The sequence below is a fragment of the Rhinatrema bivittatum genome, chromosome 7, assembly GCF_901001135.1.
Source record: "Rhinatrema bivittatum chromosome 7, aRhiBiv1.1, whole genome shotgun sequence".
In the NCBI taxonomy this organism is placed as follows: Eukaryota; Metazoa; Chordata; class Amphibia; order Gymnophiona; family Rhinatrematidae; genus Rhinatrema; species Rhinatrema bivittatum.
Genome location: NC_042621.1, coordinates 109,296,745 through 109,311,983, shown reverse-complemented (window position 1 = coordinate 109,311,983; position 15,239 = coordinate 109,296,745). Strand labels below are relative to the sequence as shown.

The following is a 15,239-nucleotide window of genomic DNA, read 5'->3' as shown; positions in this document are numbered from 1 at the left end:
GAAGATCCTGAGCCGTGAGCAGCTGTTGAACCCAGCATAGGGTAGCTCTCTGCATCATACTGCTGCAAACCGCAGCCTGCACTCCCTAAGGCTGAAACTTAAAAAATGCGCTTGAGCAAAACTTCCAGCTTCCGATCCTGAAGAACCTTGAGCACCGTGCCGCCCGTAACAGGGATGGTGGTATGCTTGGCAATGGCTGTGACCGCTGAGTCCACCTTGGGAATCTTAAGGAGCTCCAAGGACTCCATAGGCAGCAGATAAAGCTTGTCCATAGCTCGGCTGTTCAATCAGGCATATCACACCAGTTTACAGTGTAAAAGAGATTCAATAAGAATTAGGACTTTTGCCAGGTCCATGGTTTCCACAGTCTCGACAAGGAGACTGTTATGGTTAAGAAACTGTTATGGTTAAGAAACTCCAGACAACCCTTAGTCTTCTTTTTCCTCACTTGGACGTAGAAGATTAAAGTCCTACATCCATTCAAACGAAGAACTCTGGCACTTACTGAATAAAGCATCTTTTGCATTAATCCAAATTCCTTTCGGACTATGCTTCTTTAATTATTTTTTGGCCTTTAACTTCCTTCCAGCTCTTAAGCTTCCCAAGTTTTTTACTCCTTGTTAAACGTAACTTTATCTTATTCTCTTCTCTTGTTAATTACTCTTATTTATTGCTTCTGTTATACCCTTGTTTTATGTAAACCGATCCGATATGGTTTATTTACTATGAAGGTCGGTATAAAAAAGTGTTAAATAAATAAATAAATATACCGATGTTCAATGTGTCTTGAAGCGATGATCGCTTAGTGTCGATGCTCTTTATATATATATACAAGCCGTTAAGCCCGTTAAAACGGGCTACATCCCTCTGTCTCTCACCTCCCCCTCATTCTCTCTCCCCTCACTCTTCACCACCCCCTACCTCCCTCCCTCCCTCCCTCACCCACTCCTCCCCACCCTCCCTCTCCTCTCACTCAGTCCCTCCCTCCCACTCACTCCCACTCACTCTCACTCAGTCCCACTCCCTCCGTCCTCTCCCTCAGTCCCACTCCCTCCCTCCCTCTCTCCCTCAGTCCCACTCCCTCCCTCAGTCCCACTCACTCTCTCTCACTCAGTCCCCCCTCCCTCTCACTCAGTCCCTCCCCCCCAGTCCCTCCCCCTCACTCAGTCCCTCCCTCTCACTCAGTCACTCCCTCCCCCCTCTCTCCCTCCCTCTCACTCACTCTCCCTCAGTCCCACTCCCTCCCTCAGTCCCACTCCCTCTCACTCAGTCCCCCCTCTCCCTCTCACTCAGTCCCACTCCCTCCCTCTCATTCAGTCCCTCCCCCTCAGTCCCTCCCCCTCACTCAATCCCTCCCTCTCACTCAGTCACTCCCTCCCACTCTCTCTCTCCGTCCCTCCCTCCCACTCAGTCCGTCCCTCCCTCTCTCTCTCTTCTCCCTCCCTCGCTACTGCCCGCTACCGCTACTGCCGCCCGCTACCACTACTGCCGCCCGCTACCGCCGCCGCCCGCTACCGCCGCCGCTCGGTACCGCCGTCGCCGCCCGCTGCTGCCACTGGACGCCGCCCGCTACCGCCGTCGCCGCTACCGCCGTCGCCCGCTACCGCCGTCGCCGCCGCTCGCTATCGCCCGCTGCCGGTACCGCCGCCGCTCGCTACCGCCGTCGCCGCCCGCTGCTGCCACTGGACGCCGCCATTTTTTTTCTTTCTGACGCTGGCTCAGACCGACGTGCTCGCCCGCACATGCGCGGTAGAGCTGGTCTCTACTGCGCATTTGCGGCACGTTGGTCAAGCTTCGTTTATCTAGTAAGATATATATATGCCTGATTGAACATCGGTATATATATATATATATATATATATATATATATATATATATATATATATATATATACACCGATGTTCAATCAGGCATATCAATATGCCTGATTGAACATCGGTATATATATATATATATATACCGATGTTCAATGTGTCTTGAAGCGACGATCGCTTACAGTGTCAATGCTCTTATATATATATATATATATATATATATATATATATATGCCTGATTGAACATCGGTATCTATATATATATACCGATGTTCAATGTGTCTTGAAGCGACGATCGCTTACAGTGTCGATGCTCTTTATATATATATATATATATATATATATATATATATATATATATGCCTGATTGAACATCGGTATATATATATATATATATATACCGATGTTCAATGTGTCTTGAAGCGACGATCGCTTACAGTGTCGATGCTCTTTATATATATATATATATATATATATATATATATATGCCTGATTGAACATCGGTATATATATATATATATATATATATATATATATATATATATATATATATACACACACACCTGTATATATATATATATATATATATATATATATATATAACACACAACACACAACGCCCCTCCAATACCTCTGAGTACATACCAAATCACTCAGAACGCCAGACTAGAGTCATTCGAACCCACATCCGCCATGAAGATCGAAAACATACTCAAAAAAATTAAACCAGCTGCACATCCCTCAGACCCACTACCAACCAACTTACTCACCGCCATCTCAAATACCGTAGCAAAACCCATTGCGGAAATCATCAATACCTCCTTAGCCCAAGGTATGGTACCCAATCAGTTAAAACTAGCAATCCTTAAACCACTACTGAAAAAACCAAACGCGTCACCCACAGACCCAGCAAACTTCAGACCCATTGCAAACTTACCCTTGATTTCCAAACTGATGGAAAAAGCAGTCAATAAACAACTTTCCGAATATCTCGAGGAGCACAATATTCTCTCTCCCGCACAATATGGTTTTCGGAAATCATTAAGCACAGAGTCTCTTCTGCTCTCTCTCACGGATACCTTACTTCTGAATCTGGAAAAAAAACAATCATACCTACTGGTTCTTCTAGATTTATCCTCAGCCTTCGACACGGTAAACCACTCTCAACTCCTGGACCAAATGTCAAACATTGGGATTAAAGGCATAGCTCTCAGTTGGTTTAAATCGTTCTTATCAAACAGGTTCTTCAAGGTCAGAATAAATAACAAGGAATCTGAACCCATCCTATCAGACCAAGGCGTACCACAAGGCTCATCTCTCTCACCCACCCTGTTCAACATTTACCTCCTCCCCCTCTGCCATCTGCTAGCAAAACTCAAGCTTACACACTACCTCTATGCAGATGACATCCAGATCATCATACCTATCACAGAATCCATTCAAAAAACCTTCTCCTTCTGGGAAGACTGTTTACTACCAATTAAACAACTCCTCTCCAACCTTAACTTGATTTTAAACTCTAGCAAAACAGAGATGCTACTTATCTCTCAAGACCCACGTACCCACTCACCCAGCCTTTTGCAATCCTCCTCATTAAAAATTGATCTCTCCTCAGACATCAGGGATCTAGGAGCATGGCTTGACAATCAACTTAACTTAAAAAAATTTATAAATACCACCACCAAGGACTGCTTCTATAAACTTCAAGTCCTCAAAAAGTTAAAACCACTCCTTCACTTCAATGACTTTCGCCTCGTCCTTCAATCCATTATATTTTCAAAACTCGACTACTGCAACGCAATTCTACTTGGACTCCCCAACAACAGTATCAAGCCTCTACAGATGGTACAAAACGCCGCTGCCAGAATCCTAACAAACACCAATAAAAAAGATCATATTTCCCCCATTCTAAGCAACCTCCACTGGCTACCCATCAAACAGAGAATCCTTTTTAAAACCCTCACCATTATTCATAAATCAATACATAACATCGCACCTATATCACTCCAAATCCAACTTCGTCCTCGCCTATCCTCCAGACCCATCAGAAGCGCCTACAGAGGTACATTGTTCGCCCCTCCAGCAACATCACTACTAAGAAAGAGAGCACTCTCAACTGCAGGACCACACCATTGGAACGCCCTCCCCCCAGACCTACGCCTCGAACCCAGTCTACCAGAGTTAAAAAAAAAGTTAAAAACCTGGCTCTTCAGGCAAGCGTTCCAATCTCCAGAATGTAACTAAGCGCCCTACTCTGATTGAACTTGGAATATTTTGTTTTACAGTTAATAATATGCAACGTATATCCTGCTAATCATCTTCATTTTAATTCAATTTATGATTAATTCAAGTTTAACCTGCAAATTGTTAATGGTTCATTGTTATTTATTGATATTTATTGTTATTGTTATATGTTCTCTGTAAAAAAACCTCGGTCCTAACTCCCAGACCTGGGCAATTCTGTTTGTTTCATGTAAACCGGATTGATTTGTATTGTATACAGGAATTCCGGTATATAAAAATTAAAAATAAATAAAATAAATATATATTCAATCAGGCAGTGTCGATGCTCTTTATATATATATATATATATATATATATATATATATATGCCTGATTGAACATCGGTGTGTATATATATATATATATATATATATATTATATATAAAGAGCATCGACACTGTAAGCGATCGTCGCTTCAAGACACCCAGCCTGAAGAGCCTCTTCCTCAGATACCAATTCCTTGGACTGTATTTGTTGAATCCAACGAAGGCCCACTCTCAAAGAGAAACTGCTACACATCTCAGCTCGGACTCCAGGGGCAGAGACCTCAAAAATCTTTTTGAGCTGAAGTTCCAGTTTTCTATCCTGCAAGTCTTTGAGAGCTGTCGACCCGGTAACCGGGAGGGTGGTCTTCTTAGTAACCACTGAAACTGCCATGTCTACCTTGGAAACTCAAAGAAGGTCCAAAACATCCTCCGGCAGAGGATATAGCTTATCCATGGCCTTAGTAACCTTCAGTCCTAAATCCAGAGTGTCCCATTCCAGAAAAAGCAAGTCAGTGACAGAAAAATGAAATGGAAAAGAAGTAGGCGGACCCCGTAGGCCCAACAACACCGGATCCGTAGATCCCAACTAGGACTCCACCTGGGGAGCCTCAATGCCCAATTCTCCCAAAATAGCGGGAATAAGGGGCCCTAGCTCCTCCTTCCTGAAGAGACGAACCACCTTCGAGATGTCGCCATACACCGCATGAGAGCCCTGCGCATCACCCTGCACCTGGTCCGTATCCCCTTCCACCCCCTGTGGAGGCTGGGATGGAGGTTCTGGATTATCCTGGTCAGAAACCTCTGAAGATGTATCCGTGCCCATCAGGGGTGCCACTGATCTTAGGGACACTTTCCACCGACCTGGACTGCTTTCTGTGCTTGGTGAGTGGTTCAGCAAACAACGATCTATCAGCTGACCTCTTTTTTCCTGCCTTTTTGGCTTTAAAAGCCTTATGCAATAACAAGACAAAATCTGACGAAAAAGAGGAGGAAGATGAGGAATCTGTATCCCCCTCGGGGCTGTCCTCTGCGGCTTTAGCAGCAATCCCCATTGATTATTTTAAACTAAGTAACCAGAACAGACTGTAGGTTTTGCATGTCCACCATCTGCTGGAGACAGAAAAATACTGACGGACTGTAGGTGGCAGCTTGGCATATAAGGCAGAGTCTGTCAAAACATCTCTGTCGCCATCTGCTGGAAGGGAGGCAAAACCCAGGAGTCTGGACTGATCCGGGTACATACAGAACTGCAGGTTTGCACCCATCTTCCATCTGCTAGAGAGACCGTGAAATACTGAGGAACTGTAGGTAGCACGTGTGGTTAAGTAGCAGTGTCAGTAAAACTTTCTCTGTCTCCATCTGCTGGAAGGGAGGCAAAACCCAGGAGTCTGGACTAATACGGGTACCATAACATATACATTTTCAGTAGCACACATACTTATACAATGCCTATATCTACCTTGCCTTATCTTTTTCCTACAGCCATCCCACGCTCACACACCACTCCCATGTGTTCCGAATTCTTCAGAAGGAAACTCTTCTACAGTCTTTTTAACCTCAAAGTCTTCCTTACCTCCAAATTGCACTCATTCAGGGGAGAGAGGAAAAGTGGTTCACGGTCCAAGTACAAATATGCATACTGCTTTCGGAAATTCTCCACCATTCGTAGCAACGTTTGCTCCTCAGGAGAATTCTCCTTATATGAAACAGGGAACTGTGATACATCAATTTGGAGCGATTCTGACACTCTTCATATGTTTGTTATGAGAAAGAAAAAAAAAAGAAAAAACATGGAACTAAGAAAAATCCAGCTTTACGTTTGGTTGGAATAGAGAGACTTACAAATTTACTAGAAGAAATCTTCAATGAAAAAATTATGAAGTAACATACAGTTTGATTCTAGATTTTAAAAAACTTCATCACTATCTTTCTACATAACAGAAGGGTTTTATACAGATAAACCGCCTTAATTCACATAAAGTGGATTGTCAAAGGCCAAGAGTACCTATGTTGTTACATCCCCTGCCATTCCCCCCCCCCCCAATCAATCACTGTATCTCCTGTTGATCCCCCTCTTACATACTTACACCTACGCAGATCATTTTTAAATCTCTCTCTGAAGATCCCAAGCTGCAGCAAAACCCCTCCCCTCCCAGTAACTCTCGACTGCAGCCCCACCGCACTTCTCTTAGGACCACAGACCCAGGAAGACTCTGATCTATCCCAGTACCTAGCCCCCTATAATTTACTATTACCTTAGATAATACACAACTGCCTTTTGTGGATTCAATCTTAGAAACTGTTGACCACTTCTGAAACTTTTCCTTCTTTACAGTTGGGAGTAGTTCTGGAGGACTGAAGAAAGGTGGATGTGGTTCCTTTTCATAAAAGGAAAAGTAAGGAGGAGACTATGAGCTACAGGCTGGTTAGTCTGACCTCTCTGGTAAGCAAATTAATAGATTTGCTGCTAAAACAGGGAATAGTGCAGTTTCCGGAAACCAATGGAATGCAATATCCAAGGCAGCATGGTTTTACCAGCGGTAAATCTAATCAGTTTCTTTGATTGGGTGACCAGAAAGTTGGACCAGGGCGGGAGCTACATGTAGTATACTTGGATTTCAGTAAGGCCTTTGGCACGGTTCCGCACAGGTGACTTATAAAAAAACAGAGTGCTCTTGGTAGAGACCTAAAGTGACTGACCGAGTTAGGAAATGGTTGAGTGGTAAGTGACAAAGTGTGGTAATAAATGGAATTCACTCTGAGAAGAGGGACATTACTTACAGTGTGCCACAGGGACTGGTCTTGAACTGATTCTTTTCAACATTTTCGTGAGTGACATTGTGGAAAATTATCAGGAAAGGTTTGTCTTTTTTGCAGATGATACCAAAATCTGCACTAAGGTAGATACTAGGGAAGGTGTGAAAAACATGAGGAGAGATCTAGTGAAGCTTGAGGAATGGTATAGGGTCTGTCAGCTAAAAGTGAATGCTAAAACTACAGAGTTATGAATGTAGGTTACAAAAACCATAGGGGGAAGTACAGTATAGGAGGTGAAATTCTTCTAAGCACAAAAGAGTAGGGTCTGGGGGCGATCGAATCTGATGATCTTAAGGTGGCCAAACAGGTAGATAAGTCATAAAGATGCTGACATGCATAGGAAGAGGAATAGTCAGCAGGAAAAATGAGGTGATATTGCTCCTGTATAAGTCCCTGGTTAAACTTCATTTGGTCCAGAGAATGGCTACGAAAATGCTCAATGATCTTCATTCTAAAGCATATGGAGACAAACTTCAAGATCAAAACATGTATAACCTAGAAGAACAAAGGATAGGGGAGATAGGATAGAGACATTTAAATACCTCCAAGTTTCCATGCAGAGGAAGCAGGCCTCTTTTAAAGGCAAGGAGGCTTTAGAACAAGTGATCATGGGATGAGGGTGAAAAGGGGTCGACTCAAAGAGAAAATTATATTTTCTTTTCCTCCTAAAACTTTTGACTGATAACTAGATTTTCTAAATAATTTTCATCCCTGTTTATAAGTGATATTGCTGCAGACTAATAGGAAAGGCTTATCTTTTTGCAAATTTACAACACGAAGGCTGTTCCAGATGGAATGAAAGGGTGGTCCGACCATAGTGTCGGGCTGCCCGATGTTAACAGACACGGCCGACATGCTCCGGTGGCTTGACGCCGGGGGGGGGGGGGGGGGGGGAGGGGAGCTAGGTAAAGGCAAGGAGATTATTTTAAATACTCCCGTCGCGGTGCCGACCCTTTGATGGAGCACCACAGGGAGTATCGGGAGCCTAAAGGGTATTTAAAGGGCGGGGTTTCCAGCGGGGCCCCCCTTTCCTGGAGGTTTTGGCTGAGAGGCGACCCTCCCTCCCGCCCTTATGCTGTTTTGTAAACAACTGAGTGGGTTGCTGTCGCAGCGGCAGTTGGCGGTTTGCCCGAGCCTCATTAGTGCTAGATGGTGGCTCGACGGGAGCCAGTTGGGGCATCAACTGGCTGGAGCAATACCCATCGGGCGATTGGTTCTGCTGGGCTAGGCTCCTTGCTGGCCAGTGGCGGGGGTTGGTTTTAGGTAGTGGGATGCTGCCTAAGTAGGACATGGCCAGGTGGCCTGCAGTCAGTTATCTTGCTGGCGGGTGGCAATTAACCGCTGGTTTATGTTGTAAATGGCTTGGGCTAGTTCTGTGTGTTAATGAAGTTGCGGCCTGTTAATTCCCAAAACTGAGTACCTTGTTTTTGTTGAATACATGTGAAAGGGTGGTGAAAGAAGCTGAAGCGATGTTCTGACCGCGTGTGTTATGGAAAGATGAGATATGCGTGTGTTATGGAAAGATGAGATATGATCTAAGAATCATAGAAACATGATAGCAGAAAAAGACCCTTATGTCCTATCTAAGTCTGCCCATTCACACAATCTACTCAGCTTTAAGATCCCTACCACTCCCTCAAGATATCCTCTGTGTATATCCCATATTTTCTTGAATTCAGGAACTGTCCCTTGTCTCCACCACCTCTACAAGGAGGCTGTTCCAGGCATCCACTGCGCTCTATGTAAAGAAATAATTTCCTTTATAACTTACAATATTTTTACTTTTTTTTGCTGAAATTATGCAATGCTTATTTTTGTGTTAGATTATTTTGTCCTTTTATATGGGGGGAGGGCTTGATTTTAATTTTTAAATCTCTTTTACTACCTTTTATCAGCCTCATTTTCCATGCCTTGGTTCTTCCTTGCCTCCATCCTCCCTTCCCCATTTTTTTCTTCTTTCCCTCACCAACCTTTTTCTTTTCTTTTAATTCCTGTTTCTCTCTCCTGAAGCCTTCTCCCATCGCCAATAACTAAATTAGTGGCCCAATGGGAACTATGGCAGCACCACTTAGTCAATTCATTCCAGGCCAGGACTACAGCTATACTACCTTCTGAATGTCGCCTGCCCAGGGCCACTGTGGTACCATCTCCTTAGTGCAGCACAGCCAGGACCAGCAACAAAACCACCTCCTCTATGCAGCTGCATTTTACATTCCTACTTATGAACAAAACTGGAACCAGGATAAAATGAGGCACTCTGTTAACCCTCCCCCACCCCCAAATTTCTATTTACCACTATCCTCTGTTGACTAATTCAGTTTCTAACCCAAGACCCACCCTGAAGGCTGCTAAGCTTGTTTGTGAGCTTTCTGTGAAATAGTGAAAAAGGCTCCACTGAAATCTAAATATAATACAAAGAAGAGGAGAATATTCAACAAAACCACAGATTCATAGAAGTAGTAAAAACACATGGAACAAATCTAAACAAACAATCAAAGATATACAGCAAATGCCAATCAATAGTAATCCTTAAAACAAGAGGAAAAAAAAGCAATCAATTTAAAATGATGTAGTACAGTAAGAGGGTTCTCTGTAGGCAGCAAGACAAATTAGCCATGACACACAGAGTGAAGTCATCTGACTGCGCTGAATGGACCCACTGCTCCGAGATCAGTAAACGTTTTCTAAGCATGCAAGGTGGTTCCCAGTGATAAAGATGATGACTGGGGCAAAGTCCCAGTCATCAAGAGTTCAAAAAAAGACTGAAGACCTGGCTTTTCCAACAAGCCTTCCCAGATTCTCAATGATACTTAGACAGGAGGACCTCCTAAATACTAGGTATCCCTAAATTATCGACACCTCACCAATTCCTACTATCAGGACTCCACAACTGCTCAATCAATTTTTGAATCCATAAGTTCACTATATTATTCTTATTGTATCTATATGGTAGATTTGACAGGTCATCTCTACTACGTTAAATAGTTAAATTGTATATACATATTATATTATATTATATTTATTATTACCATGTTAAATTGACATCCGGTTTTATTGTTCCTTATGTTCTACAGTTCTATGTAAAGCCCCCATCCGCTGTTGGGCAGTTCATCGTTTTATGTAAACCAGAGTGATTTGTAATTCCCACAAGAACTTCGGTATATAAAAATTAAAAATAAATAATAATAAAATAAAATTACTTTATATGGGGCATGCTGAGGAAGAATGCTAATCTAACTGATGCTCCCTCATCATCCTCTGACTCAGGGTGAGACTCTCTCCAATTGCAGAAGAAGGCTTGTCCAACCATTAAGGGCTACCACCTAAGGTTGGCAAGTCTTGCATAGGGCTATGCCTTGGAGTGGAGCTGGTTGGAGTCTGTTTGTGAGAACATCTCACCCATGTCAGACAAGAGAGGCTCCAAGGCACCTGTTCTGAAGAGCCAAGGAGGCAAAGAAATTCTTTAGCAACAGCTGTTCTATTGGCTGCTGTGCTCTCTGGGCTGGAGATAAGAACATAAGAAAATGCCATACTGGGTCAGACCAAGGGTCCATCAAGCACAGCATCCTGTTTCCAACAATGGCCAATCCAGGCCATAATAACCTGGCAAGTACCCAAAAACTAAGTCTATTCCATGTAACCATTGCTAATGGCAGTGGCTATTCTCTAAGTGAACTTAATAGCAGGTAATGGACTTCTCCTCCAAGAACTTATCCAATCCTTTTTTAAACACAGCTATACTAACTGCACGAACCACATTCTCTGGCAACAAATTCCAGAGTTTAATTGTGCGTTGAGTAAAAAAGAACTTTCTCCGATTAGTTTTAAATGTGCCCCATGCTAACTTCATGGAGTGCCCCCTAGTCTTTCTACTATCCGAAAGAGTAAATAACCGATTCACATCTACCCGTTCTAGACCTCTCATGATTTTAAACACCTCTATCATATCCCCCCTCAGTCGTCTCTTCTCCAAGCTGAAAAGTCCTAGCCTCTTTAGACTTTCCTCATAGGGGAGTTGTTCCATTCCCTTATCATTTTGGTAGCCCTTCTCTGTACCTTCTCCATCGCAATTATATCTTTTTTGAGATGCGGCGACCAGAATTGTACACAGTATTCAAGGTGTGGTCTCACCATGGAGCGATACAGAGGCATTAAGACATTTTCCGTTTTATTCATCATTCCTTTTCTAATAATTCCCAACATTCTGTTTGCTTTTTTGACTGCCGCAGCACACTGCACCGACGATTTCAATGTGTTATCCACTATGACACCTAGATCTCTTTCTTGGGTTGTAGCACCTAATATGGAACCCAACATTGTGTAATTATAGCATGGGTTATTTTTCCCTATATGCATCACCTTGCACTTATCCACATTAAATTTCATCTGCCATTTGGATGCCCAATTTTCCAGTCTCACAAGGTCTTCCTGCAATTTATCACAATCTGCTTGTGATTTAACTACTCTGAACAATTTTGTGTCATCTGCAAATTTGATTATCTCACTCATTGTATTTCTTTCCAGATCATTTATAAATATATTGAACAGTAAGGGTCCCAATACAGATCCCTGAGGCACTCCACTGTCCACTCCCTTCCACTGAGAAAATTGCCCATTTAATCCTACTCTCTGTTTCCTGTCTTTTAGCCAGTTTGCAATCCACGAAAGGACATCGCCACCTATCCCATGACTTTTTACTTTTCCTAGAAGCCTCTCATGAGGAACTTTGTCAAACGCCTTCTGAAAATCCAAGTATACTATATCTACCGGTTCACCTTTATCCACATGTTTATTAACTCCTTCAAAAAAGTGAAGCAGATTTGTGAGGCAAGACTTGCCCTGGGTAAAGCCATTCTGACTTTGTTCCATTAAACCATGTCTTTCTATATGTTCTGTGATTTTGATGTTTAGAACACTTTCCACTATTTTTCCTGGCACTGAAGTCAGGCTATCCGGTCTATTGTTTCCCGGATCGCCCCTGGAGCCCTTTTTAAATATTGGGGTTACATTTGCTATCCTCCAGTCTTCAGGTACAATGGATGATTTTAATGATAAGTTACAAATTTTTACTAATAGGTCTGAAATTTCATTTTTTAGTTCCTTCAGTACTCTGGGGTGTATACCATCCGGTCCAGGTGATTTACTACTCTTCAGTTTGTCAATCAGGCCTACCACATCTTCTAGGTTCACCGTGATTTGATTCAGTCCATCTGAATCATTACCCATGAAAACCTTCTCCATTACGGGTACCTCCCCAACATCCTCTTCAGTAAACACCGAAGCAAAGAAATCATTTAATCTTTCCGCGATGGCCTTATCTTCTCTAAGTGCCCCTTTAACCCCTCGATCATCTAACGGTCCAACTGACTCCCTCACAGGCTTTCTGCTTCGGATATATTTAAAAAAGTTTTTACTGTGAGTTTTTGCCTCTACAGCCAACTTCTTTTCAAATTCTCTCTTAGCCTGTCTTATCAAATGTCTTACATTTAACTTGCCAATGTTTATGCTTTATCCTATGGAGATGGAGAAGAGACTTCCTCTTCAGAGACCAGATAGTTTCCTCTTCCTGTTGAAGTAGAGCCAAAGTACTTGGCTCCAATGAAAGACTGGGCTCCAAGATATTCTGCACTGACCTGGGTCTGTCTGTACTGGTAAAACCTTGTTTGATATCTTCTTCATTGACACCATGAGGATTGTGGAAGGAATTAGGGCGGAAGAGTGCACTCTCTGCACAAAGCTACCAAAAGGGTTTTGTATAAGCCAGTCTCTGGGATGAAAAGGTGACCTAGTGCCATAGAGACCTTCCACACCATGACAGAAGAAGAAGAAACTTGTGTCAGCACGGCCCCAACCGATGTTGGTGCCGGACTGGCAGCCAGAAGGCTGAGGGGGGATATGATAGAGGTGTTTAAAATCATGAGAGGTCTAGAACGGGTAGATGTGAATCGGTTATTTACTCTTTCGGATAGTAGAAAGACTAGGGGACACTCCATGAAGTTAGCATGGGGCACATTTAAAACTAATCGGAGAAAGTTCTTTTTTACTCAACGCACAATTAAACTCTGGAATTTGTTGCCAGAGAATGTGGTTCGTGCAGTTAGTATAGCTGTGTTTAAAAAAGGATTGGATAAGTTCTTGGAGGAGAAGTCCGTTACCTGCTATTAAGTTCACTTAGAGAATAGCCACTGCCATTAGCAATGGTTACATGGAATAGACTTAGTTTTTGGGTACTTGCCAGGTTCTTATGGCCTGGATTGGCCACTGTTGGAAACAGGATGCTGGGCTTGATGGACCCTTGGTCTGACCCAGTATGGCATTTTCTTATGTTCTTATGTTCTTAAGGCTTCTTCTTCCTCTGCACTGATTAGCTCCACCGCAAGAAGAATCCCGCTTAGGCACAGAGTGCTTTTGTGCCTTTCTCAGTCCTCTGCCTGTGGTAAATCTGGGATCCGGTGCCACAGGAGAGGGGTAGCTTTTTCCACTCAGCAGCAATACGAGGAATTCTTCCTCGACTCAATGCAACATGAACCGGAGGAAGTTCCATTCAAGGACAGTGAATGGATCCCATGACTAAACTCATGGGAGCGCTTCTCCTTAAGAGCCCTATGGAGCTCTTTCATCTATCACACTCACAACTGCTGAACCCTGGGGGAACATTCACCCACAATTATAATAATTTGCCATGTAGTAGCTGGAGCCCAAAACATTTGTAATAGAGTTCATGGGCATTTGTGATCAAACACAAACACAGGATTTAAAGTTGCTGATGACTGGCTTCTTTTTTTTTTTTTTTTAATTTTAACTCCTCTCCTGAAATCTCGAGATATATAAAAGGACTTCTTTCTTTTCTTTTTCGGTTAGTAACATTTAAAAGTGCTGTTAAGAGACTGCCGAGGCAGTAATGCAAAAAAAGATCTGCAACAAGGCAGATAAGAACATATATAGAGAAAAATGTTTCACGAGAGAGGGTCACATGTCTGTGCGAGAGCTCAGACAAAGGGGCTGAAGAGGCAGTGTGCGTGCAGGAACCACTGTACATGCTTACTAAACTTTTACTGAGCTCGGAAAGATGGGTCCATTCAGTGCCATGAGAAGACAACACCCACATATCATGGTTAATTTAGCCCTGTTTGTCAACGGAAAATTGAAAAAGTAGTTATGAGGAACTCCAAAGTGTCATGGGACAATAATTAAAGCACCTTACCCAGGTAATTCTGTTTACACCCATATAAAATCATGTTTTGATTACAGCCCACCCCCATGCAGATAAAAGTATGTGCACCGTTCATAATGAATATGCACAAAAAGAAAGGGTAGGAACAGGTCGGGGGGGGGGGGGGGGGGGGGGGAGGCAAGGTACACACGAAGATACATTTTAAAATCTCTGTGTATGCTTTCCAACACCTACTTTGTACCTGCTTCAATGTAAACACAAAATACCCAGGAAAACTACTCTAATTATGCACATCAGCAGGATAATGAACATATACTAAACTAAAAGCTGCCAAAGTATGTGAATAACTGGGATCACACATGCAGTATTGTATGTGTCATTCAAGTAGAGCTGGTACTTACTCAGGGATGACTGGTGTCTGCTCCTCTACAGCTGAAAACCTCTCTTCCAAATCTTGCACCTCCTCTTCCATATATTGCAGCTCCTCTTCCAGGTTCTCTTCCTCCTCCTCTTCCAACTCTTCCTCTTCAATTTCCTCCATCATCTCTTCTTCCTTCCCTAAGACCTCCATATTTTACTAGCTTCTGTTTGAAAATGAGAACTTGCATGGAATACAATTTGCTCCACTTTCATTATAGTGAACAAGAATACACAAATCTTATATTGCATCTTTCATACAAACTCTACTATAATTGTCTTTAAAGAACAAAACAATTCAGGTCAGATAGCATATACTAATAATTACAGAAAGCAGTGATCTGAAGACATTATGAACCTCTTCCGAATAAAAGCCTTCAATATGAGACTTCAGTATGGAAAAAGAGTCTCAGTGACTAGACCAACTACAAAAATTCAAAATGGGAGAAAATCTAGAGGCACAAAAAA

At 42.7% G+C, this 15,239-nt stretch overlaps 1 protein-coding gene across 2 annotated transcripts in view; it reads right to left on the bottom strand.

Annotated features, from left to right (window-relative positions):
- The window catches only part of DRC7 (dynein regulatory complex subunit 7), a 178,725-nt gene that overhangs the window by 150,166 nt on the left and 13,320 nt on the right, over nucleotides 1–15,239 (bottom strand). Inside the window, exons 2-3 of one of the 2 annotated variants that reach the window (XM_029608921.1) lie at nucleotides 14,756–14,938; nucleotides 5,937–6,111 (exon numbers count right to left, since the gene is read on the bottom strand). In XM_029608921.1, coding sequence (XP_029464781.1) covers nucleotides 5,937–6,111; nucleotides 14,756–14,925 — 345 coding nt within the window. In that variant the 5' untranslated portion in view covers nucleotides 14,926–14,938. The remainder of the gene's footprint in view (nucleotides 1–5,936; nucleotides 6,112–14,755; nucleotides 14,939–15,239) is intronic. The other variant, XM_029608922.1, reaches the window with a different exon arrangement.